This window comes from Hibiscus syriacus, unplaced genomic scaffold (genome assembly GCF_006381635.1).
Source record: "Hibiscus syriacus cultivar Baekdansim isolate YM2019G1 unplaced genomic scaffold, ASM638163v2 tig00111036_pilon, whole genome shotgun sequence".
Classification (NCBI taxonomy): Eukaryota; Viridiplantae; Streptophyta; class Magnoliopsida; order Malvales; family Malvaceae; genus Hibiscus; species Hibiscus syriacus.
In genome coordinates this window covers 291436-315300 of record NW_024062963.1, presented here as the reverse complement: position 1 = coordinate 315300, position 23865 = coordinate 291436, and the positions used below count along the sequence as shown (strand labels likewise).

The following is a 23865-nucleotide window of genomic DNA, read 5'->3' as shown; positions in this document are numbered from 1 at the left end:
TACTATAGACCAAATTTTAAATTGGTCTCAAAGTTTTAAAAATGCTTTAATTAATTTCTCAAAGTATCAATATGATCATTTGAGCATAGATTGGTGACCTATAATGTAGTTTTCCCTAAATTTTAAGAATGGCGTCATAATTTTGAATAAATGAAGCAAATGATAACATTGACAGTATCGCAAATGATGCATATTAATCAAACATTTGGTTTTTCTCACATTAATATCGTAGTTTCTTCTGACATTATTGTTAACAATGAATACTTGGCTTTGATTGAGATTCATCCGCCTTCCACACAGAGTTTGGCTCCGGTAACCAACCAATATCCCGGTGAGTCCTCCGGTCCCCTGACCTACGAAGTTCATCACTTTCAGTGCTATCGGCGATGAAGGCGGACCTCCGGGGAATACAGCTGAATTTAAATCTACTTTCGTTGGCTTCTCCAGTTGAGTCAGCTCTGAACTAAACCTTGTGCTGATCAGCGTCGAGAAGGCTCCTGATTTCCGCGACAATGTCACCGGCCTGTCCCATTCGGACCGACGAACCTTAGCGAAGGCGACCATGGAGAACCTGAGACTGAGGAAGAGAACTTTCCTCATCCCGACAACCTTTACCTCAAACCAAGACATGGTTACGATCGCAGCAGTATCACCAAAGTGGCTTCCATTGTATTGTATAGGCGCGGTGTATACATGTGAGAATATGCTCCACTTGACAGGTTCGAAGTACCGACGTTCGGGCTCGTCGATAGGTTCATAACCGTAATAGTCCGACAGCCAGAGGATTGTAGGAAGAGTTGAGAGATGCTGGAGATGGATTGTTAAATGGTCACTCTTCTTGCCTTCCAAGTATAAGCGTAGTCCCGTCACAGGTCGATTTCCAGTATCAACCTGCAAACAGATATAAAAATTAAGCAGCAAGCAATCATAAAGAACTAAAATGTTAAAACGTGTGGCGCAAGTAATAACAAGTGGTGCAATAAGATACCCGCGTGGTATTGACATAAAGCTTAGGCCCCATTAATGTGAACTGAAGCGACGGGGATTCTTGTTTCCTTAGCTTGAGACTGAGAGGCAGATCGCCGTATATGGGAGCCCATTGTCGAGGTAATTGAAACTCGAGAAATACATGGAGTTCCTCTATCGGTGGTTGATCTGCAAGATATCAGTATATCGACATTAATGTTAGATGCCAGTGCTCACATATTCCTTCACGATAATCTTTCAAACGCACATGCATCCACTCACGTCGTAGGTATAAGTTCACCGCATGGCTTAAAAATCCATTGCCCCGAGCACCACTCAGTAGAGAAGTAATAGGCACAAAGGACATCGATATAACATTGGGCGACTGTGATATAGTCGAAAGCCACCGGCTATGGCTTTGACCGAAATCAACACCTCCCCTTCGAACATAAACGTTCACAATATCCTGCAAAGTTAAACGAGAGGGTCACCATTACTGAATGCAGGTTGCTTCTCAATCTCTGCGGTTCCGAATTAGAAGCTAAAATAGACACCGAGAAACATACATTATTCTTCGAGCAAGTAACAACAGGTGGCCTAATTGATGCAGCAAGCATGCCTTGAAGGTCCCAGGGCATATAAGGTTCTTCCTGAAGCAATAAATAGAAACAGAGTTAGACGGGCGTGTTTCCCGGACCTGGCGGATGAATGCTTTCTCGCAAACTCACATATAGATTAGGTTAAATAATAAGTAATTCAAATCGAAACCCATATATCGTCTATATTGCATTATCACTACCTCCATTATTTCCCTAGGACATCTTGTACACAATTCAAAGTGAGCATTCCCCTGAAATTCATCTAAAAACGTTGTTCTGCGTAACCCGAAATGCAAGAACTAAGAACAGAAAAATACTCATGAACCATACGTACCTTCGGTTTTCCGGATAAGTCAGGAGTTTCTTCGTTTTCCAAGAACTTCTCATCAGCTAATTGCATTAAAGTTTCTTGCACTTCATCGGGTCAATATTCGAATTCTTCGATTGCGTTATGTGTATAACATCTTTGCCTCCCATTTTAACCCCGACGATAACGTGAGTACCGTATTTCTCAATGAACCTGGAGAAGGAAGAACATAATCAGTACAGGTTTAGTTAATAAAACCAACACAGAGGACTGCGATCGTTGTGCGTGTGTTAATCCGAACAACAAGGACTGCAATTCATTAGGAAACAGAACATCTCAATTCCAAGCAAGTCTTTTACTCCAAAACGTACTCGACATATGTGAAAAAGTGTTAAAAGTTTCAAAGTTTGACAACCAACTTTGGAAAATGTTTTTTTTCAAAGTTTGGTAAATGTTTCTTTGAAAAATGTTTTTCAAAGTTTGGTAAAATTTTGGTAGATGTTTGTTGAAAATAGGAATGGATAAATTCACTTTAGTCATTGCACTTTAGGGTATTTTCAAAGATTAGTCCCTAAGTTTCTACTATAAATACCCTTACCCATTTAGCTTCAAAATCATCCCAAAACATTTCTTTCTTCCTATACTAGAGAGCTTTCTTGTGAGTAGTGAGTGTTTTGTAAACACCTGTAAATTTTCTCTCTTAGTAAAAGATCTGCAGCAGCCCGGAGACGTAAGCACAATTGGCTGAACTCCGTTATCAATTTTCGGGTATTATTTTTTCGCTTTTATTTTGCATTCTCACTAATCTGGTTATAGGGAAATTACTTGTACTCGATTTATTTTCCTAACAACTGGTATCAGAGCTTTTGGTTGTGAATTTTTTCAAATTTTCTGCGAGGTTACTATTGATTATTATTCACGTGAATAGTGAATTTCGTGAATAGTGAAATTCGATCGGTGATACGAGTTTGTCGACGGTGGTATTCTAATACACGGTGATTCGCAAGAATTGTCAGAAACGATCCAAACGAAGCCAGATTCGAGTGGGAGCGATGGCTGCAGACGAAGGGAAGGTGAAAATTGAAAAGTTCGATGGTGCGGACTTTGGTTTTTGAAAGATGCAGATTGAAGATTTTTTGTACCAGAAAAATCTATATCAACCACTCTCAGGAAAGCAACCAGAGGGCATGAAGGATGAAGATTGGGCTCTTCTCTACAGACAAGCCCTCGGAGTTATCCGACTGACGTTATCCCGCAATGTTGCTTTTAACATAGCAAAGGAAAAGACCACGGCGGGTCTTATGGCGGCTCTCTCCAGTATGTACGAGAAGCCATCGGCCTCAAACAAAGTTCATTTGATGAGGCGATTATTCAATTTGCGGATGGCGGAAGGGGCATCGGTGGCACAACACCTAAATGAACTCAACACAATCACAACCCAGTTGAGTTCAGTGGAAATTGAGTTCGATGATGAAGTTCGAGCTTTAATTCTCTTATCATCTCTATCAGACAGTTGGAATGCTACTGTTACAGCAGTCAGCAGTTCGTCGGGAAACAGCAAATTAAAATTCGACGATGTTTGGGATCTGGTATTGAGTGAAGAAATTCGACGAAGAGAATCGGGTGAAGCATCAACCTCCTCAGCCTTGCACACCGAGTCTAGAGGGAGAACTTCAGAAAGAAATTCAAATCGTGGCAGATCAAAATCCAGAAGGGGCAAATCAAGAACAGGAAATAAGGATTTTACCTGTTATAATTGCGGCAAGAAGGGTCACTTCAAAAGAGATTGCCGAGCACTGAAGAAAGATATCGGTGTACAGGAATCTGCCAACGTGACAGAGGAGACAGGTGATGCCATGATTCTAAGCGTCAACAGTCCGATTGAATCATGGATCTTGGATTCAGAGGCATCTTTCCACTCCACCCCATACCAAGAAATCATGGAGAACTATGTCAGTGGTGATTTTGGGAAGGTTCATCTTGCTGATGATGAAACCTTAAAGATCGTCGGAAAAGGAGACATCCGACTAAAGTTGCCAAACCAGACCACCTGGAAGCTGACAGGAGTGAGACATATTCCTGGCCTCAAAAGAAATCTGATTTCTGTTGGACAGCTTGATGGAGAAGGATATAGCACAACCTTTTCAGGCTGTGAATGGAAGATTACCAAAGGAGCACTCGTCATTGCTCGTGGTAAGAAGACTGATACTCTCTATGTAACCTCAAATTTAGAGAATATCATTGCAGTAGCAGATGCTGATGGAAAATCAAACCTATGGCACCAAAGGCTTGGCCATATGAGCGAGAAAGGAATGAAGATACTTCTGTCAAAAGGGAAGCTGCCGGATCTAAAGAATGTAGATGTCGGACTATGCGAGGATTGCATCTTTGGCAAACAAAAGAAAGTCAGTTTTGCAAAGATTGGCAAGACACCCAAGGCAGAAAGGTTAGAGTTGGTTCATACTGATGTATGGGGACCATCCCCAGTTCCATCTCTTGCGGGCTCACTATATTATGTCACCTTCATCGATGATTCAACAAGGAAGGTGTGGGTTTATTTTCTGAAGAAGAAATCAGAAGTCTTTGATACCTTCAGAAAATGGAAGGCCATGGTGGAAAATGAGACTGGTTTGAAAGTCAAGCGGTTGAGGTCTGACAATGGAGGAGAATACAGAGACAGTAGATTCAGAGATTTCTGCGCAAACAATGGGATCAAGATGGAGACAACAGTTCCCATAACACCGCAGCAGAATGGCGTAGCAGAGCGCATGAACAGAACTCTGAATGAACGTGCCAGAAGCATGAGGATACATGCCGGATTGCCCAAATTTCTATGGGCTGAAGCTATCAACACTGCAGCTTACTTGATCAACCATGGGCCCTCAGTTCCTTTGGATGGCAGAATACCAGAGGAAGCTTGGAGCAAGAAAGAAATAAACCTTTCATACTTAAGAGTGTTTGGTTGTATTTCTTATGTACACATAAACTCTGCTGAAAGAAGTAAACTTGATGCCAAGTCCAACAAATGCGTCTTTGTTGGTTACGGTGGTGATGAGTTCGGTTACCGGTTTTGGGACTACGAAAATCGAAAGATCATCAGAAGCAGAGACGTCATTTTCAATGAAAATGTGATGTACAAAGATAGGTCAACCGCAGAATCAAGTAATGCCGAAGCTGAAACAAAGGAATTTGCTGAGTTTGAGGAGATTTCTGGAAATGATGTTCAGATCAATCCTGAAGCAGTTCAAGAAGAACCAGGCACACCAGAACTGAGACGCTCCTCTAGAATTCCTAAACCAACCCAACGGTATTCTCCTTCTTTACACTACTTGTTGCTGACTGACAATGGTGAACCAGAGTGCTATGATGAAGCAATGCAAGTGGAGGATTCAGTCAAGTGGGAGTTTTTCATGAAAGATGAGATGGACTCGCTTATGTCAAATCAGACATGGGAATTAGCTGAATTACCACCAGGCAATAAAGCGCTCCACAACAAGTGGATTTACAGGATCAAAAAAGAGCACGATGGGAGCAAACGCTACAAAGCAAGATTGGTTGTCAAAGGCTTTCAGCAAAAAGAATGTATTGACTACAATGAAATTTTCTCTCCAGTCGTAAAATTGTCTACAATCAGACTGGTGTTGAAAATTGTAGCTGCTGAGAATTTACATCTTGAGCAGTTAGATGTAAAGACAGCTTTCCTTCATGGTGATTTGGAGGAAGAAATCTATATGAGGCAGCCAGAAGGCTTCATAGAGGCAGACAAGAAAAACCTGGTATGCAGGTTGAAGAAGAGCTTGTATGGTTTAAAACAAGCTCCTAGACAGTGGTACAAGAAGTTCGATAGTTTCATGAGTAGCAGTGGTTTTATCAAATGCCAAGCAGATCATTGTTGCTACATCAAGAGGTTCGACAACAGCTTCATTATTTTATTATTGTACGTTGATGACATGCTCGTTGCAGGCTCAGACATGCAAGAGATTATACACTTGAAGCAAAAATTGTCGAAGCAGTTTGCTATGAAGGATCTGGGCGCTGCAAAGCAGATTCTTGGGATGAGGATCAAGAGAGACACAAAGTCGGGGACTTTGATGTTATCACAGGCTGAGTACATCAACAAAGTACTCTCCAGGTTCAACATGCAAGATGCTAAACCAGTAAGTACACCTTTAGGTGTTCATTTCAGACTCTCCAAAGACCAATCACCAAAGACGGAGGAAGAACGTGCACACATGGTGAAGGTGCCGTATGCCTCAGCAATTGGAAGTCTGATGTATGTCATGGTTTGTACCAGACCAGATATTGCTCATGCAGTGGGAGCTGTTAGCAGGTACATGAATAATTCGGGCAAGGTACACTGGGAAGCAGTCAAATGGATCCTCAGATATCTTCGGGGTACCACAAACAAAGCACTTTGTTTCAAAGGTGGAGATATGATACTGACAGGCTATGTAGATGCTGACTTAGCCGGAAATGTCGACATCAGAAGGAGCACTACAGGGTATGTCTATACTCTAGGAGGAACTGCAGTGAGTTGGGTTTCTCAACTACAGAAGATAGTTGCTCTCTCCACAACTGAAGCAGAATATGTCGCTGTTACGGAAGCCAGCAAGGAGATGGTTTGGCTCCAAAGTTTCTTGGAAGAGTTAGGCAAGAAACAAGAAAACAATATCTTGTATTGCGACAGTCAAAGTGCTATCCATCTAGCAAAGAATCCGTCTTTTCATTCCAGAACAAAGCACATACAATTGAGATATCATTTTATCCGGTCTCTTCTGGAAGATGGGATTTTGAAACTTGAAAAGATTAGTGGAGCTCAAAATCCGGCAGACATGTTGACAAAGACGGTGACTACGGACAAACTGAAGTTGTGTTCAACTTCAGTTGGCATGCTAGAATAACAAGACCAGACATGCTGCTGCATTGATCGAGGTGTGAAGACATATTAAAATCAGTCTTCAAGTGGGAGATTGTTAAAAGTTTCAAAGTTTGGCAATCAACTTTGGAAAATGTTTTTTTTTCAAAGTTTGGTAAATGTTTCTTTGAAAAATGTTTTTCAAAGTTTGGTAAAATTTTGGTAGATGTTTGTTGAAAATAGGAATGGGTAAATTCACTTTAGTCATTGCACTTTAGGGTATTTTCAAAGATTAGTCCCTAAGTTTCTACTATAAATACCCTTACTCATTTAGCTTCAAAATCATCCCAAAACATTTCTTTCTTCCTATACTAGAGAGCTTTCTTGTGAGTAGTGAGTGTTTTGTAAACACCTGTAAATTTTCTCTCTTAGTAAAAGATCTGCAGCAGCCCGGAGACGTAAGCACAATTGGCTGAACTCCGTTATCAATTTTCGGGTATTATTTTTTCGCTTTTATTTTGCATTCTCACTAATCTGGTTATAGGAAAATTACTTGTACTCGATTTATTTTCCTAACAAAAAGAACTTACTCGGCAAGGGCAGCAGGGTCCCATGTACTAGGAACCTCTTGCTTCACACGCTCGGACAAAGTTATGTGCGCTCGTTCGAGCTCGACGTTGTACAGCGTTATGAACCAACCATCATAAGCAAGACTTTTCGTGGTACCGGCATCCTTCGGCCAGCGTCCCTTGAATTCAAACATGGCCTTGAATAAGCCGGAAGGAATCTTGCCGGACAATGACACATCCTGGTTGAACTTTTCCGACATCTGAGCACACAATACTTGTGACGTCGACATAACGATGCTTCCTATGGCGCTTTCAATTAGACGTGACTCACTAGAAAGTAGAGATCAGAAAGTACCATTTTTATTAATATAATTGAAATAAAATTCAAATTTTGATAATATTTATTATGGTCTATATTTTATCAGTAATGTTTTTAAATTTGATAATGTATTTAAATATTTGTGAAATTTGTAAAAGATTATATATAATATAAAAACAGTATTTGGTGGCAAATTTTCTTAACTTTTTAAATTTGATAAATATAGATTTTCATCTCTTTTAAACTTTTAATCATGGTTTTCAGAACCGGATCGGTTAGCGAACCGGTCATGTTATCGGTTAACTGATTTAACTGGTCGAATCGGTCCGACCGGTCGAAAGAACCAGACGATGTCATAATTATTTAAAAAATTAAATAAATATACCAAAAATATTTAATAAAAAATAATTTTTTATATCACAAGTCATATTCAAAGCAAGTCATAACATATATAAGTTAAAAACCATAAAATAAAGTGAAACAAAATGATTCAAATTAACTACAACATAATATTAAATAATAAATATAATTATATAACTATAAATAAAAAAAAATTGGGGCTAAAAAAATAATAACAAAATGATATTTGTTTGGTTTAATTTTTTTTTAAAAACAATATCACATGGCTAAAAAACATAGAAGAACATCCCAAAAGTCTAAAGAGTAAAAATATGAGAACAAAACAATCCCACATGGCTAAGAAACATAGAAGAGCATCACAACTAACTTCTATAAATAATAGAGGTAATTTGAGATTCAAAATCATGGAGCCTTTTGATGAACATTGAGTGAACTATTCTTTCACTTCAATCAAACTCGAATTTTAGGCTTCAATCGAGCTTCTAATTTTTTTTTGAGTTCAAGTTTTAATATTATATTTCGAGTTTGAGTTGAACTTGATAATTTTTAGTTCGTGAGTTTGAGTCAAGTTGAACTTACTTTTAAAGTTTTCAAATTCGAGTCGAGCTCGGCAATACTCGAGTTCGACTTGACTCGTTTAACAAACGACGTCGTTTTTTGGTTTAATTTTTTTAAAAAAAATAAAATTTCCGGTTTTTTCCAGTTTTTAACCGGTCCGGTTCGAACGATTTAACGGTTCTGACCGGTTCACTAGTTACGGTTCAACCGGTGTAGATTGAACCGGACTAGACAACAATTCCCGGTTGAACCGGCCGGTCTGGTCCGGTTTTCAAAACAATGCTTTTAATTAGATTTTTAAAATAAATGTATTTAACTCGGTGCGTTCCCAGCAGCTACCTTGTTTGTTGTCGTTTTTAATGGCCTTTGTCCCCGTCATTTACGTCCTTTAATCAAATATAAAATTATATATTTTAATTTATTCTTTCAATTAGTTACATAAATAATCCAATGAAGAATGCCTCTACTTTTCCATTCGTATCGATGTTGAGTATTTCAAACACAAATGTGTAAATTTTCAGTTTTTATTTTATAATTTAGGAGTCTAATATGAATACATTTTATTTATTATTCATTGTAACGTCAATATATATTTTAACATATTTATGATGAAAATATTTAATATTATAATAGAATGCTTATAAAAATGTATCGAGAAAATGAATATTGGTGTAGTAGTAGTAAAAAAATATATACAATATTTATTGACTTCACGTTTGTTCCTTTATATGTTATTTTTAAATGTTTTGTTTTATAATTTTATTAATTATATAATTTTATTTTAGTTAATTGAAAACCTAAAATAACTGCAAAAATGATGTAGTGGAGCGTGTGATTCACGAAGGGAAGGAGGAGAATGGGGGAAGAAAGATTTTGAGGCTGAAATCGAAACCCATTGCGCAGCAGCCTGTGGGAGTCGGGTTTATTAGGTGCCAATCAACACGCGTGAGGAACAGTCGCCGGATTGAACGTTGGATCGAAGCGAGCGGTTCAAAAGGAAATCTAAAAGCCTCTTTCCTCATATATCAGAAATCAAATGACTTATCCAGGTCACGCGCCGAAATACCAGAATCTGCCGACAACTTGTTCAAACTTCTTATCCTCACTCCACCCCACGCGCACTTGTCCTTATTTGCTTCATTCAGCCGTTGATAAATGATAACGTGAAAAATAATATAATCATGCATTTCCTCGGGACAATCCACTTCCCACGTAAGCTGGTCTCCCTAATTTTTATGAAGGGTAAACTATGTCAATGGGTCACTAAAGTTTGGGTAGGGTTCTCTTTTCACAGATGAACTTCAAAAAGAGTACAAAACAATCACTAATGTTTTTTTATATATATACCAAAAACTTACAATTTATAGTAAACTACACATGAGATCACTTAACTGCAGAGAAATTTTAATATGATCATCAATTTTTTATTTTTTATTAAATTATTTAATTTGATTGATATCATTTAAATAGTTAAATGATTTGATTGATAAAATTAAAACAAATAATTAGATTAAAATTCTTATATAATTTTTTGACGAATTCCAATTCTAATCATAATGTTACTTAGAGATTACGAAGAAGGAAACTCTAGAGGAAAGAAAATGAATACTCATAAAAATTAGCTGACCCTATTCCCATATGTAATGGGGTGAGGGGAGGTAAGGTAGTAGGCTGCCCCCAATGCCAGATTGAGAGCAGCTTCCGTGGAAGATCTCCGGCAGTCAGAATTATGAATTGCCCACCGTAGGACTCGATCTCATGATCACAAGATTAAGAGCCTTTAGCCCTGTGATCAAATCATGAACTAATGAAATATGAGATAACAAAGATGAACCACTTAACTATGTGACAAAATATACTAAAATTTCTTGTATAATTTTTTATTAATCTAAAGTGATTACAAGTAGTGGTATTTATTCTGAAGACTCTCGATCATTTGATAGAGAACATTTAAATACCCTACAGTCATTGGTGCTTAATCATGATACTTCTAAAAACAACAAATATATATTTAATCACTCAGATCGTCTAATTCATCATAAATTTCGTGTATAATTAAATAATCACATGTGCAAGTTACCATATGGTTTATGTTATAGAACTACTTAATCTGCCGCACCATACTGCCGTTGTCCAGGTAACGTGAGATCATTATGTTACAAATAAAAAAATATTAGTGATTATTTTGAAACTTTTAAAATTTAATGGTATAAATAGAAAGTTATCTAAATTTCAGTGATCGTTAGCGTAGTTTACCTTTTACAAACCTGCCATGCCATCCCTCAATCCATCACTCGCGCACCACTCTTCATCTTAGCCGGCCCCTCAGTCAAATCCCTCGTTGACTCTGCCCCATTTCCCTTCAATTCCTCGCCGATTTCTATTTCCCCCCATAAAACACCTCACCGCTCACTTGTTCCCTTTCCCTCTTTTCTCCCAACCCCACACCATTTCCAGCGTTTTTTTCCTTCAAAACAAAAATAAGACATACACAGCGTCACGTTATGGCGCCGAGAGATAAAACGTTGGCTGTCAACGGTCCCGGAAAGGATGTTCATTTTAGAGGTGTGAGGAAGCGTCCGTGGGGCCGTTACGCGGCGGAGATCAGAGATCCGGGGAAGAAAAGTCGCGTTTGGCTTGGAACGTTCGATACGGCGGAGGAAGCGGCGAGAGCCTACGACGCCGCCGCTCGGGAATTTCGCGGCGCTAAGGCTAAGACTAATTTCCCGAGTCCTTGCGAAAACTTGAATAATGTTAATAAAATCAATATCAATAACCAGAGTCCAAGCCAAGGTAGCACCCTGGAGTCGTCGAGTCGTGACCCGGCACTCGTGATCGATTCATCACCGTTAGATCTCAACCTCGGACGCGGGGCGGGTTCCGGCTTCGGATCTCATGCCTTTAGGTTCCCTTTCCAGAAAGTTTCGCCAATGGCCGGCGTTCCCTTTCCGGTTGTCGCGAGTCCTCATGTCTTTTACCTTGATGCTTTCGTTCGTCCTGGTTTAGTGAAAGGGCAACAGTATCAACTGATGAGATTCGATCACAGGGATTCTAATGCGACTTCGTTTAACGACGGAGTACAAAGCGATTCCGATTCACCATCCGTCGTTGATTCGAACCACAACGACGTCAATCCTCCACGTCCGCTTCTCAACATCGATCTCAACCAACCTGCTCTTCCGGAAATCATCTGATTGTTTTTTTGTTCGTCGATCATAATACCGGATAAGCAATTTTTTTAAAAAATCATCTTTAATTTATTTCTCTTAAATTTTATCCCAAAATCGAAATTAAGTTGATATGATCTATGGTGACAATCTCCCTTTTTTTGCGACGGAGAAACATCGGCATCTGTTTGTTTACTGTTCTCGATCAAATTGCGGCATCATAATCTTCTTTATATACTTTAGAAGTAATAACTGTAGGATAGTGTCTATCCTGCGGAATCTGGCAATTCATTCCTTCCTAGCAAACGTGAATGCTTATTTTAAAATAAATTAATCTTAATTTACATATTTGTTCTTAGTGTTAAAATATTTTTTTATTATTTAATCTGATATTTGATCTATTATTTAAAAAATAAATAAGAGTGAGTTTTTGTTCTTGTCTGAACTGCGCGTTCTGTTACCTTTTTCGGGCGCATTTGTAATGTGTGTTTGTTTACCTTTTAAAAAACAGCTAAAGCGATCGAGCGAGCTATTAATTCAAGTAATAAACAGTTTAATATCGTTTAAATAAGATCTTGAGTTTAAATTTTTGTGAATATAGAAAATTTTTACTGATAAACTCATCCACTAAAATCAGTGTGTGACACGAGTTGAATCGAATTAATAAAAAAAACTTTAAAATTGAGAGAGCAACAAAAAAAAACAAATAGCTAAAGGTAATAAAAAGAATAAGTATTTAAACTATATTGTTTTAGCTATTTAAACTATTTTTACCAAATTAATTACTTAAGCTATTATATTTAATTATTTTAAATCTTAATATTTTTTCAATCAAAAAATTATTTTTCGAACAATAAGATATTGACACGTCATATAAAATTAGGTGTTTATTTTGATTAAAAAATATTTTAGGGGCTTAAAACAAAAAAGAGATAATTTGGATACTTATTTTGACTAAAAAATAGTTGAGGCACTTAAAATGATTACATATAATAGATTAAGTACCTAATTTAACAAAAAATAACTTAGGTACATAAACAAAACAATAGCATAATTTAAGTATTTTTTAGTTTAAACCTTTTAAATAATACATATCTATGTTGCAGTATTAATTATTTATTATAGTATTAATATGGTAATCTAATTTAATAAAGTGACCATTTAATTTACTGAATGTATATGCCGTAATAAAATATTATCCAATTTAAAAAATAAAACCTACAGACCATATATAAAAAAAAATGAATTGAGAGTTAAAAATCATCAAGCCATAATAAAAAAAAGGATTAAATTTCCCAAATATGCATAATACGACGATTCTCTATGAAATTTGACCAAAATATAGGAGGAATCTGAAGTTCTTGAACAAGCGAGTTGGTCTATGCAGTAAGCTGCTACACTTAACACAACCAGAACCCTGCAGAGCATGCACGGTCGCTTCTCATTTTTTCACCATAATATATATATATAAAGCCCCCACTTGTACTCGATGCACAGATGCCGGTTCTACTCACGTCACCGGCGCGTGCTAGCACTGTTTAATTTCATTTTGGGTCGAATTCTCTCCTTCATTATGATTTAGACATTGTACTATAATTCAAGTGCAACTGTCGAATATATGTTTGGCAATAATAAGTTCCTTTTTTTAAGGTTTTTCATGTCCAAATAAGTGTCAAACATAGATACTCGAAGAATAAAGTAGGACCAAAGTCTACTAGCGTCGGAGCATACCAGAGCAATAAAGATGACCAAGAGATTGGAGATTGTATATGGTAAACCTGGAACAGAAATCAAAACCTGAAGAGAATTGAGATCACGAGAAGATAAACTACAATATTCAATGTATTTCCACAAGCATTCTTACTGAAATCGGCACAATCTAAGGCAAAACAACAAACCATAACGACCACCGCATGTTTGCAGTAACAAGATTCCGATTGAAAACCATAATGACCCTGAAAGATTCTCACGGAGCACACCAAGAAGCTAATATAAACAACTGAAAGATATAAAGTATGGCATTCTAAAGAAAACCAGAGGGGCTGTGATGTATGATTTGGAGCCAAAGTTCTCAGAGTTGCCGTATGCCATTGTTCATGGTTTTTCTATATTTAGCATGTAGACCTATGAGAAGCTACCATTCATGTTTATTGACACTGGTTTAAGTTGTACATGAAGATTTCCAACAGACCATGACACATTACTTTATAAAATAGCCCATCGACCAAATCTAGTTCTTTTCAAACCTTAATAAAATAAAATTTGCAGTTGCAAAATAAAAGAGTTCTTTCTTGCAATCGCATAAACCTAAAAGTTATAAAGCTAGTGAAACTGTGCATATAATCATGTAAATTGCAATCTAAACAAACATATAATAGCAAAATCATTAGGAGGTGGAGCCAGCATAAAAAGAGGAAAAAGCAACCGCTTAAGTATTCCCACTATATTCACTGAAAAAAAAAGGAATGCTGAGCAAAAGGAAACGAGCATGGCACTCCATAATTCTGCAAGTATGACAATAATGCAGAACAGCCATAAGCAGATGTCATTAGTAAAACACATGCAAGACAGGCCAAAGAGATGATCAAAATGGAGTAAGTCTCCACAAAAAATCAACATATTTTATACCAGTTTGATCCATAATCTTGGAGCACAGAAACAATAATATCAATATTCATATCACAACCATAGAATTCGTAAGTTAAATATTGCAACCCACCTAAAATTTTCTTAAATAATGCAAGGCACTATGATAAAAGCCTATACTTTTTAACGACTCCTACCTTATATCCATGAAAAAAGTTGCTTGCTATACAAGTAACCTTGCAACTAAATGTTCCATTGTACTAATAAAATAGTTTAGCTTAAACTCCTTGGCAGATTTCACAACATGCAAGCTAAGAAGAATAAAGTATTCTCCTAGACTTACCAACTGTTAGGAAGACACATGCATTGTACAAATTATTTCTGCATACAGCTAATAAAGAAAGGAAAAGAGAATATTTACAAAAACATTTCATAAAAAAAATCCAGACTTCCATGACACTCAGTTAAGACTTCCATTAATAAAATGTGCAAAAGATACAAAAGCATTCTGCCAAACATCTCACGATTTTCTGTATTTATTCATATATCCCTGCAAAACAGAAAAAATAATGTCACATTTATGAATGAATTACATTAAAAATACAATACTAAACAGAGCATTTATTCTCTAGAACATGCACAGTATGGTGACTCTTAAATCAAAGACTCTCACCTCAACAAGTCTTGCTATTTTTGGTTGGGATAAAGAAAGATAATGCTCAACTGACTCGAAGGTAACTGGAACCTGATGAGGCTGTATGCTGCCAAGAACTTTGTCAACTGCTTTTTTTACTATTGTATTATGAGCATCTTTACTGAGATGACCCTCACGCCAAGTTGGTTTCAACAGTTCCTTAATTAAATCTACAAGAGCAGCATGGAAATGCCTCATTGCTTTTGATTCTTTTCGCAAATCCCCATCTTCCCTGTGCTCAACCTCAACATCTATTTCATTCTTTTCTCTAACTCTATCTACTTCTGAGTCTTTTTTGCATCTAGTCTCGCCTCTTCGATGCCTGCCATCATGATCTATATCAATTTTTTGGGCCTTTGAACTGTCTTTGACATGAGAAACAACTGAGGACATCACTTCTTTCACTAGATTTGCATTTTGCATCTCAACTACAGAAGTTCCATCATTTGCGTCGGTTGTTAGTGAATCCTTTTCAGATGGGTAGCAATTACCGTTGACCAAATTTTCATGGTATCCATTCTGACGAGATGCAGTTCTTTTATCATCATTATGTTCAGGGATCAGTGGCCCCACTGATGTAGGATCACCATATGCCTGTGGGTATGCTACATTCAAGAGTGATGGACGCGAATTAGAGAAAGAAAATTTAAGAGACCTCTCTCCTGCATTAGACAAATCAATGCTATCACGAACAGGATCACACTGGCTTTGCGGGGATGATAAGCCAGAAGTGACAAAAAAGGATGGTTGAAAGGGTACTGAAGGTTCCCAGTCATCTGAAGAAAACTTTGTTCTACGTTCAGAAAAGGGCAATGGATCCCTGGCAATACCATTTACAAGAAGGTTTTCAGATTCAGAATTCGAGAAGGGGGAACAGCCTTGCAGCAAAGAAGAAAACCTGGAAGTATAACGCTCGCTGTCATTGTCCAACATCTTTTGAGCACCAAGAGAGCATGCACTTGAAGAATAATATAATGGCAATGGTGCTAGGCATGTCGAGACACAATGAGATTGATTCTCATTATATACATTGCCCAATGATGTACCTTTATCACCCAGAGAAGCCAGCTTGGCATAATTATCATCAGGCAAATTCTGACCTATACCATTTTGTCTTACACCCTTAGGTGGTCCCACATCATCTATGGATGCAAAAAATCGCCGAGAGGCAGGGGAAGTGCCCATAGATTTATCCTTATGATGGAGCGGAGGCAACTTATTAGTTTCATGAAATAGATGCAATCTTTGGTTTTCATCATCCTCTAATGGCAAGATTCTTTCAAAAAAGAACTGAGAAGAATACCCGGTCTTATTTACAGCTGACGAAGGCCGAATATCAGTGGAAGCAGGAGATTTTGATCTTTCAGCACTTCTAAAACCTGAAGCATAAGGTTCATATTAAAATAGAATGTAGAGAAGATTCTGGATAATCCATAATACAGAATATTTATTACCTTGATCAAGCTCAACAGCTCCTTTCCCATTTGCTACAGCTACACCTTCCTCAGGCTGTTGTCCAGGATTTTTCTCATCTTTTATGTGAAGAAATCTACATGAGCTTCCTTTTATACACCATCCTCTAGAAAAGAAGTCACATATAAGTGCAGGGCGTTTGTTCTCACTATTATTGCCAGGGGATAGACTCCCAGCACTAGTCTGAGAAGCAGCAGACCTGTGAAACATATTGATTAGTAAATCAATGGATGCATAGTATTAGGAAGGCAAAAATTCATAATAAGAAACTTAGTTTCTATGTTATAAAAGGCATATAGGTCGCCCCACACCTTGATCTTATCCTCCTCTTATCATCCTCTGTTTGCACAACCATTGGCTTACTTTTTCCCTCAAAACCTAGACCACTCTGAACTCCTTCACCTGAGTATTTTCCGACTGGAATGGAATTAATCTCATTGACAGCAACCTCTTCAGCATGCTGATCATTGTAGCATTCAAAGGCTTTTCTTTCTAAAATGGCTTGAGCATCTTTTCCACCAAATGTATATTCTTGAATTGCCTTTTCCTTTGCAGGCTGTTTTCCAGATACTGAATACTTGGAACTATCATATTTTGTGCATCGATCCTCCTTTTGAGTTGTCAACAGTTCATTTGGAAGACTATAAAATTTAAAACTAGCACTACCCTCTCCTAAATCAAGGGTTTTGAATGGTATTCTTGTTCCGCAATTTCCAGGAGTACCTAACGAATCTGATCTGAGCTGTCCATCATGCCCCCTAGACTCCAGAACGTTAGTAGCATCTACATGGAGGAGAAAGTCAATCAATATGGCAAGAAACATCCAACATTTCCAGTCACACGATGGAATAATATTTTTTTAGGGAAATAGCATTGATTAAACAACCGAAAGGGCATCGGCAGAATAATATTGAATAAAATACGAAGTCTTTACCTTTTCTTTTATTGTAATCTGGAGACTTAAACATTTAATCACCAGCCAAAGGAAAGAGCAAATAAATTCAAGAGCCTGCAGTGCTGTTTCAATTGCAGTACTGCAGGAACAAGTAAAAGATAGAGCAATTCTGATGATGCTAAAAGGTCACAGCTCTATACAGCAGTGTGTTAAAGCTAACTGCAAATCAAAAGACTGGTTGCAAAATTTCTCAAAATACTAAAGTACATAGGTTCAATTCACAAGCCAGTCTATTTGTTGAATAAATGTACAGAAGGAAAATCTATAAACCTTTTTCTACATTAGATGCTAATGTCTTTTTCTTGTTTGCCCTTTTTTAAAATTTCCTTTGCTCCTAAAACACTACAATCTTCTAAAGCCATCCAATATTAACTTCCTTTAAAAAAAACTTTGAACAAATGCAGGTGTTCAATCTTCTACTAGAAAACTCAATTGTCATCAAATTTGAAATAATTCAAAATCAATCAACCCTTAATTCGGTCGACCGATGGTTCAAGGTTGACTAACCGTTTCGATTCGAGGAGACTTGCAAATCCTCTTCCCCTTCTTCGTCATCGATTTCCATATCGGAGCTATTAACTTCTCGTTCGGCGGTCGAGGCGCCGCGGCTTTCGTCGTATTTCACGGCGCGTGAGATGGCGGTGGATGTTGTCAGAGACATCGGTGGCCGAGCTCCTCGGCAATTTGAAACGCTGAGACCCGAATGGTGAAAGTAGTGATACGAATTTCTGAGCTGCGCGTGAGCTTTATCCGTGTTTTGGCATCTGGCCGTCGATCGCTCACCTCGACGAAGGCCCTTCCCCGCTAACTTATTCACGCGCGTGCTTCGAAGATGATAATTGATTAAGCCATCTCTTTGGGCCACTATTGGGTTTTAACTTTTAATAGGTCATTGTCAGTTTTTGGGCCATATTTTATTCTAAAAATATGGTACAAAGACCCCTTAGGTCTCTCTCAATTTTAAAATTTGGCAAATTAGTCCCTCTAATGAAAATGAGCAACTGAATCATTTTGAATTTTCAAATTGAGAAATTAAGATTAACAATATAATTAATAAAAAATAAATATTTTCATCAATTTTACAAGATCTTGATTTACATGATAACACGCACTCAACACTTATATATTATTCAATTTAATCCTAATTCTAAATAAATTAATAAATTTAACTTTCAACGTTTAAAAAAATACTTAAATTATGCATTGATTTTTTAAAAAGGCTTAAATATAAAATAAATGTTCAAGCTATAACGTTTTTCACTAATTGATGCCCAAATTATTTTTTAAATCATCAAGATGCTTACTGTTAGAAACGTTATCACTTTAGGTGTCTCGATTCTAACAGCCGTTAAGAAATTCGTTAAATGAAACGTCTCATAATCTAGTAATTTTAGAAAATTTTTAAAAAAAGTTTAAAAATATGTTATTTTTTTAAAAAGTCCCAATTATTTTCTAAAATACCAAAAAACTCTCAAACTCTTAAAATCTTTTATTCTATTCTCATTTTCTCTAACCGTTGATTATCTCTGCCACCAATTTTTCGACGACTGACCACACATACATCACCGATCACCCACTGATCGGCCACAACCCTTACTATCATCTCAAAATCTAAAATTCTCAAATCCCTACATTTCAATCTCTAATCTCTAAAATTTTAAATATTCAATCCCTTAAATTCAATTAGTCAATTGTGATAGTCGGTTGTGACAGTCGACCATTTGGTAGACCGTTTAATCAACCATTTGGCCATGGAAAAGCCATGAAAGCATGAGAGGCCGAGGAGCAAGAGAGGGAGAGGGGTGGAACGCGGGTTAGGAAAAGGGTTTTTTTATTTTATTTTTAATAATATTTTTACTTTTAAAGAAAAATAAAAATTTTAAATTTTAAAATTATGATACGTGTCATTTAACAGAATTTATAATAATTATTACGATTGAAACACTTAAAACGATAATATTTATATCGTTAAGCAGTTGAATGATTTAAAAAATAATTTAATCTCCAATTCGTGAAAACGGTCTACTTTAAATTTTTTATCTTATATTTAAGGCTTTTTAAAATAAGTATGAAATTGAGTTAATGTGTAAATATGGGGAAATATGAATTCTCCGTGAACAAATATACATTTGTTTTGCCAGCGTCGGGTGGTACCGAATTGGAAAATACCCGGTCCATTTCCGGGTAGCGTCTTACATCGTCTCCCCAACCCGGTTCTACACTGTTATTCTTTTGGAAAGATAAGCTTTCACTGTCATTTCGCTCGTTTAGCCTTAACCATGGCGGCAGCACCACCAGCAGCAGCAATAGCTTCGACTCTCTATTCCTTCAAAATTCGCTCCCCCATCCCTTCCTTATCCTTCTTCTTCCCCAAACCCTCGGAATTCTTCTCTCTCGGCCCTCCATTCCGCTCCCTCTCCATCGCACCCAAATCCAAAGCCTCCGACATCGACACTTCCTTCTTCGACGACTCGACCCCGAAGAAAACGTCGTTTTCGACCCACCAACGCCGCCGGAAGGGTTAATTCGCCTCCTGCTTTCGACGACGGTCCCGAGGAAACTGAGTACGAGATCGCCGCCGCTTACGAGGAACTATACGTCCTTGCGTACAGCGGTGTGTCCGTTTTGAGCAACGATATTTACGTGATGGATTCCAAAGTGAAAAGGACGAGTGCGTTTGGGAAAGTTAAGAAAGAGAAAACAAAGGATGGGTTTGAGGAAAGAGTGGTTCAAGTTCGGAGGGTTACTAAAGTGGTTAAGGGTGGGAAACAGCTGCATTTTAGAGCAATTGTTGTAGTTGGCGACAAGCAAGGACGAGTTGGTGTCCGTGTTGGGAAAGCCAAGGAGGTTATCGATGCTGTTCAGAAATCAGCTACGAATGCTCGAAGGAATATCATTGCAATTCCCATGACAAAGTATTTGACTTTCCCACATCGGTAATGAGTTTGGTTCCTGGTTTTGGTCGATTGCTCCCATTCACATATTTTTGCTGAAAAGGATGTGATTTTAGTCTGTTTAAATGATGCAATTGTTCTTTCATTGGTGGAAGAGTAATTTTCCTTTCTTGGGATATAAAATGGATTCTTTTTTCCTTTAATGTACTAGCATATGATGTTCGTGTTTGGTACATACACATATACTTGTCCAGGATATGAGTAAAATAGGTTACTCGGTGATTCTCGGTTTTCCGGTTGGTTAGTGTGTATCCATTTTGCGAAGGTGATGAGTTGATCTTTTAGTTTGTTGAACTTAAGAATGTGGCTTTTTCGAAATGTATATGCAGTGAACTTGTTTTTATCCATTGAATGTGGTCTTTTGAGCTCTTCCTGCATGGCGATTGTGTGTTGTGATATGTGGATTTTATGGTCTTGGAATTATCTGCTGAACTTGAACTGAACTATGAATGATGCTGCTGTAATTCTTGTAATCAAGAATGGCAAACTGGTTGAAGTATTTGTAGCCCACGATACTTTGCGGTTGCTATAAGTTGAAGATATGGGGGCTTCATAATGTTGAAATGTAGATAGAATTCATGTGGGAAAACTGTCATACCTGTTCCAGATAACTCACTAGGATCATATATTGCCATGGTTGCTTGCTTGATTAGCCTAACATAATGGTGAAAGAAAGATGGCATTTCGATATGCATTTTATTGATGTCATTGGGAAATGGCTGACAGATCGGAGGGTGATTACGGGGCGGCGACGGTGATTCTCGGACCAGCTGCACCCGGTACAGGAGTGATTGCAGGAGGAGCTGTGCGAATTGTTCTTGAAATGGCAGGCGTAGAGAATGCACTGGGCAAGCAACTCGGAAGTAAAATTGCCCTTAACAATGCTAGAGCCACAGTTGTTGCTGTGCAGAAAATGAAGCAGTTCCGAGAGGTTTCTGAAGAACGGGGGATTCCAATGGAAGAGCTGTGGAGGTGATGGCTCATCGATGCAACTTCACCATTACCCTCATTCTCTTCCAATGTAGATTATGTACCTGAGGCTTTGGTAATAATGTAAGCCGACCAACTACAAGATTCGGAGGCCTCTAAAATTTGTTGATTGTGATTGGTGCTTTGCTTTCTTATGAACTTAAAAATTTCTTTCCTGTAAATGTTTGCTTTGAGCTTCTGTTTGGATTTCTCCTTTCCATTTTCTCATGTTCTTTTATCTTCACTCGTTATCGAACACACAAAGTTCATATCCGAGTTAAAGATACAAATTAAGGACAAAATCTTATATATACACATATATATCACAATCTTTATACAACCTCAACTGCTCTACAGCAAACATCGGACAACTTATCGAGCAAATCTACTGTTAGCATAGAAGCCTTATGCTTCGGCAAATGGCTGGAACTTCCCACACCGGCAGCAATTTCGTCGATGAATTCCGTTCGCGAGATTTTAGCCACTTGGCTTGCATGTACCTTTGCTTCCTCCATGGCCCCATATGCATCCCCTTTTCCTTCATGCATTTCTTGGCAGCTAAACATAAGATTTTTATTACATTATTCAATCTTTCTACTTTCCCGACGAAAACCTCCGGCAACCGTTGAACTAAACGATTGTAATCTTCACTTGCTCTTGCCATCTCAAACTCGGCCCTGAAATTCAACTCTATGACTATCCTTACGTCACGTTTCCTTGAATTTTCTATCACGTCCAAGAAACTATGCTCTCCCGCAAAATACAGACCAATTTTAGCGAAGAGAGAATTTGGGTCAAATTGTATAAAACATGATTTAATATGTGTTTTTGATAGATTTAGTACTTTCTGTAACTTGGTCGTTTTTAAGTCTATTTTTTTTTTTTGAAAATGTGTGTGTTCATTCTCGAAATTAACATACAATAACAAAAATTGAGAAATGTTCTTTAAGCCCTTTAACAAGTTTTACAAATTTTAATTTGGTCTTAAAAAAATCATTTCAACTTAAAAGTTTTTAAATATTCTAGTTTGTCACCCCAAAATTTCTTTTCAATTTCTCATTAAACCTCTTAATTTAAAAAAAAAAACCTTTGATCGGAACTCTATTTTCTTTTGGAAAATTGTCATAATTCCCCTTTAAATCTTTTAAAAATTTAATTTGACCTCTCCAAAAATTAGCACTAAGATCTGCCTTTATTGTATATACCGTGATAATTTTGTACAACTTGACAAATACCATACCTTGTAGTACAATAATGTGCATCTCTCGATTGAAAATACACTTAAAAAAATAGAGGGTGTAAATGATTGAATTTGCATTATTGTGAAATATATTGGATAAGTTATGTATTTAGTACCTAAACTATTAATTTTGATCCATTTTAGTACCTAAACTTTTTTTAAAAATCATATCTAAAATTTAATTTTTATTTCATTTTAGTATATGTGTTCAAATTTTAACGATAAAGTTTGATTTCTTTTAAAATTTAGGTACTAAAATAATCACAATTGATAGTTTAGGTACTAAACATGTTAAATTTAATTATTAAAATAGACTACAAATTGATAATTTAGATATTAAATGTTTAGTTTACCCAAATATACTTTTTACCTGATGGGATATGCGGAGAGCTTCTCCATTTAGAGTGGCAAACGGCAGCGTCGAAACCGGCGTTTTGGAGACGGCTAAAGACTTCTCTCATAAGACAGTTCCGGCAATGCTCGGCCGTTAACGATTTCCCACAACCACAAACTGTGGTTTCTCTCCCAATCTCTTTCAAAGCTTCTTCAACGGCGTTTCTAATCCTCGATTCTAAAGAGCTACTCCTACACAGCGTGGCTTGCAAAAGATGGTTCTGTATCTCCCAAAACCTCTCCCTATTTCCATCACTCTCCCCTTCGTTCGCCTTCGGCTCTTCCTCCTCGTCCTCTTCGTTGTCGTTGCAGATTCCAGGGTCTTCTTCGTCGCCGTCCTCGAGAAACTCGAATTCCATGTCCGACGAATTCGAGCCCAGGTAATCGGGTAAGTCGAATACTCGAGAATCGAATACCAGACTCCGGTGATCCCAGTGAATCTTCGTCGTTGCGCCGGCCATTAGTGTTTTAGTTTTCTGGCGATGGTTGTCGAGAAGCCTGGATAATGGGAGTTTGGGTTTTATAGTACTAAGATCATAATAAGGACAAGTCGACATTTCATAATTCGGAAGTCTCCTACGAAAGTTGTTCTCATTCTAGTGTTGAGACTTAAGAATAACCTATTATCTTATCTCCCCTTATCCCATTACATATAGGAACAAGGGACAACCAACAACCAACCATCGGGACAAATGTTTTCAACTAACGTTATCGAACGAGCCGCCGCTAACATGTAGCGAGAAATTATTGTTGAGTAAACTAACAATTTAAATAATTAATTTTAGTATATTTTAGTATTTAATTTTGTTAAAAAAACATACTTAAAATTTTAATATTAATTTTTTTAAAAAATTGTAATGATTTAATGTTAATTTCTCTAAAAACAAAATATTTTTTCAAA

At 37.3% G+C, this 23865-nt stretch overlaps 2 protein-coding genes and 2 pseudogenes across 2 annotated transcripts; 2 read left to right on the top strand and 2 right to left on the bottom strand.

Annotated features, from left to right (window-relative positions):
- Positions 1 to 215: 215 nt before the first annotated feature.
- LOC120151257 lies at positions 216 to 7586 on the bottom strand (annotated as a pseudogene).
- A 3372-nt stretch (positions 7587 to 10958) lies between these two features.
- LOC120151276 (ethylene-responsive transcription factor 4-like) lies at positions 10959 to 11731 on the top strand. Its single transcript, XM_039163788.1, has one exon. It carries the CDS (start codon positions 11038 to 11040, stop codon positions 11725 to 11727), a length of 690 nt encoding a protein of 229 aa, XP_039019719.1. The 5' UTR covers positions 10959 to 11037; the 3' UTR covers positions 11728 to 11731.
- A 2867-nt stretch (positions 11732 to 14598) lies between these two features.
- LOC120151231 (protein FRIGIDA-ESSENTIAL 1-like) lies at positions 14599 to 18282 on the bottom strand. The gene is made up of 5 exons (XM_039163748.1): positions 17916 to 18282; positions 16765 to 17236; positions 16435 to 16661; positions 14960 to 16359; positions 14599 to 14836 (listed from the first exon to the last, which is right to left on the bottom strand). Exons 1-5 carry the CDS (start codon positions 18067 to 18069, stop codon positions 14807 to 14809), a joined length of 2283 nt encoding a protein of 760 aa, XP_039019679.1. The 5' UTR covers positions 18070 to 18282; the 3' UTR covers positions 14599 to 14806.
- A 1388-nt stretch (positions 18283 to 19670) lies between these two features.
- Positions 19671 to 21522, top strand: LOC120151277 (annotated as a pseudogene).
- Positions 21523 to 23865: the final 2343 nt, after the last annotated feature.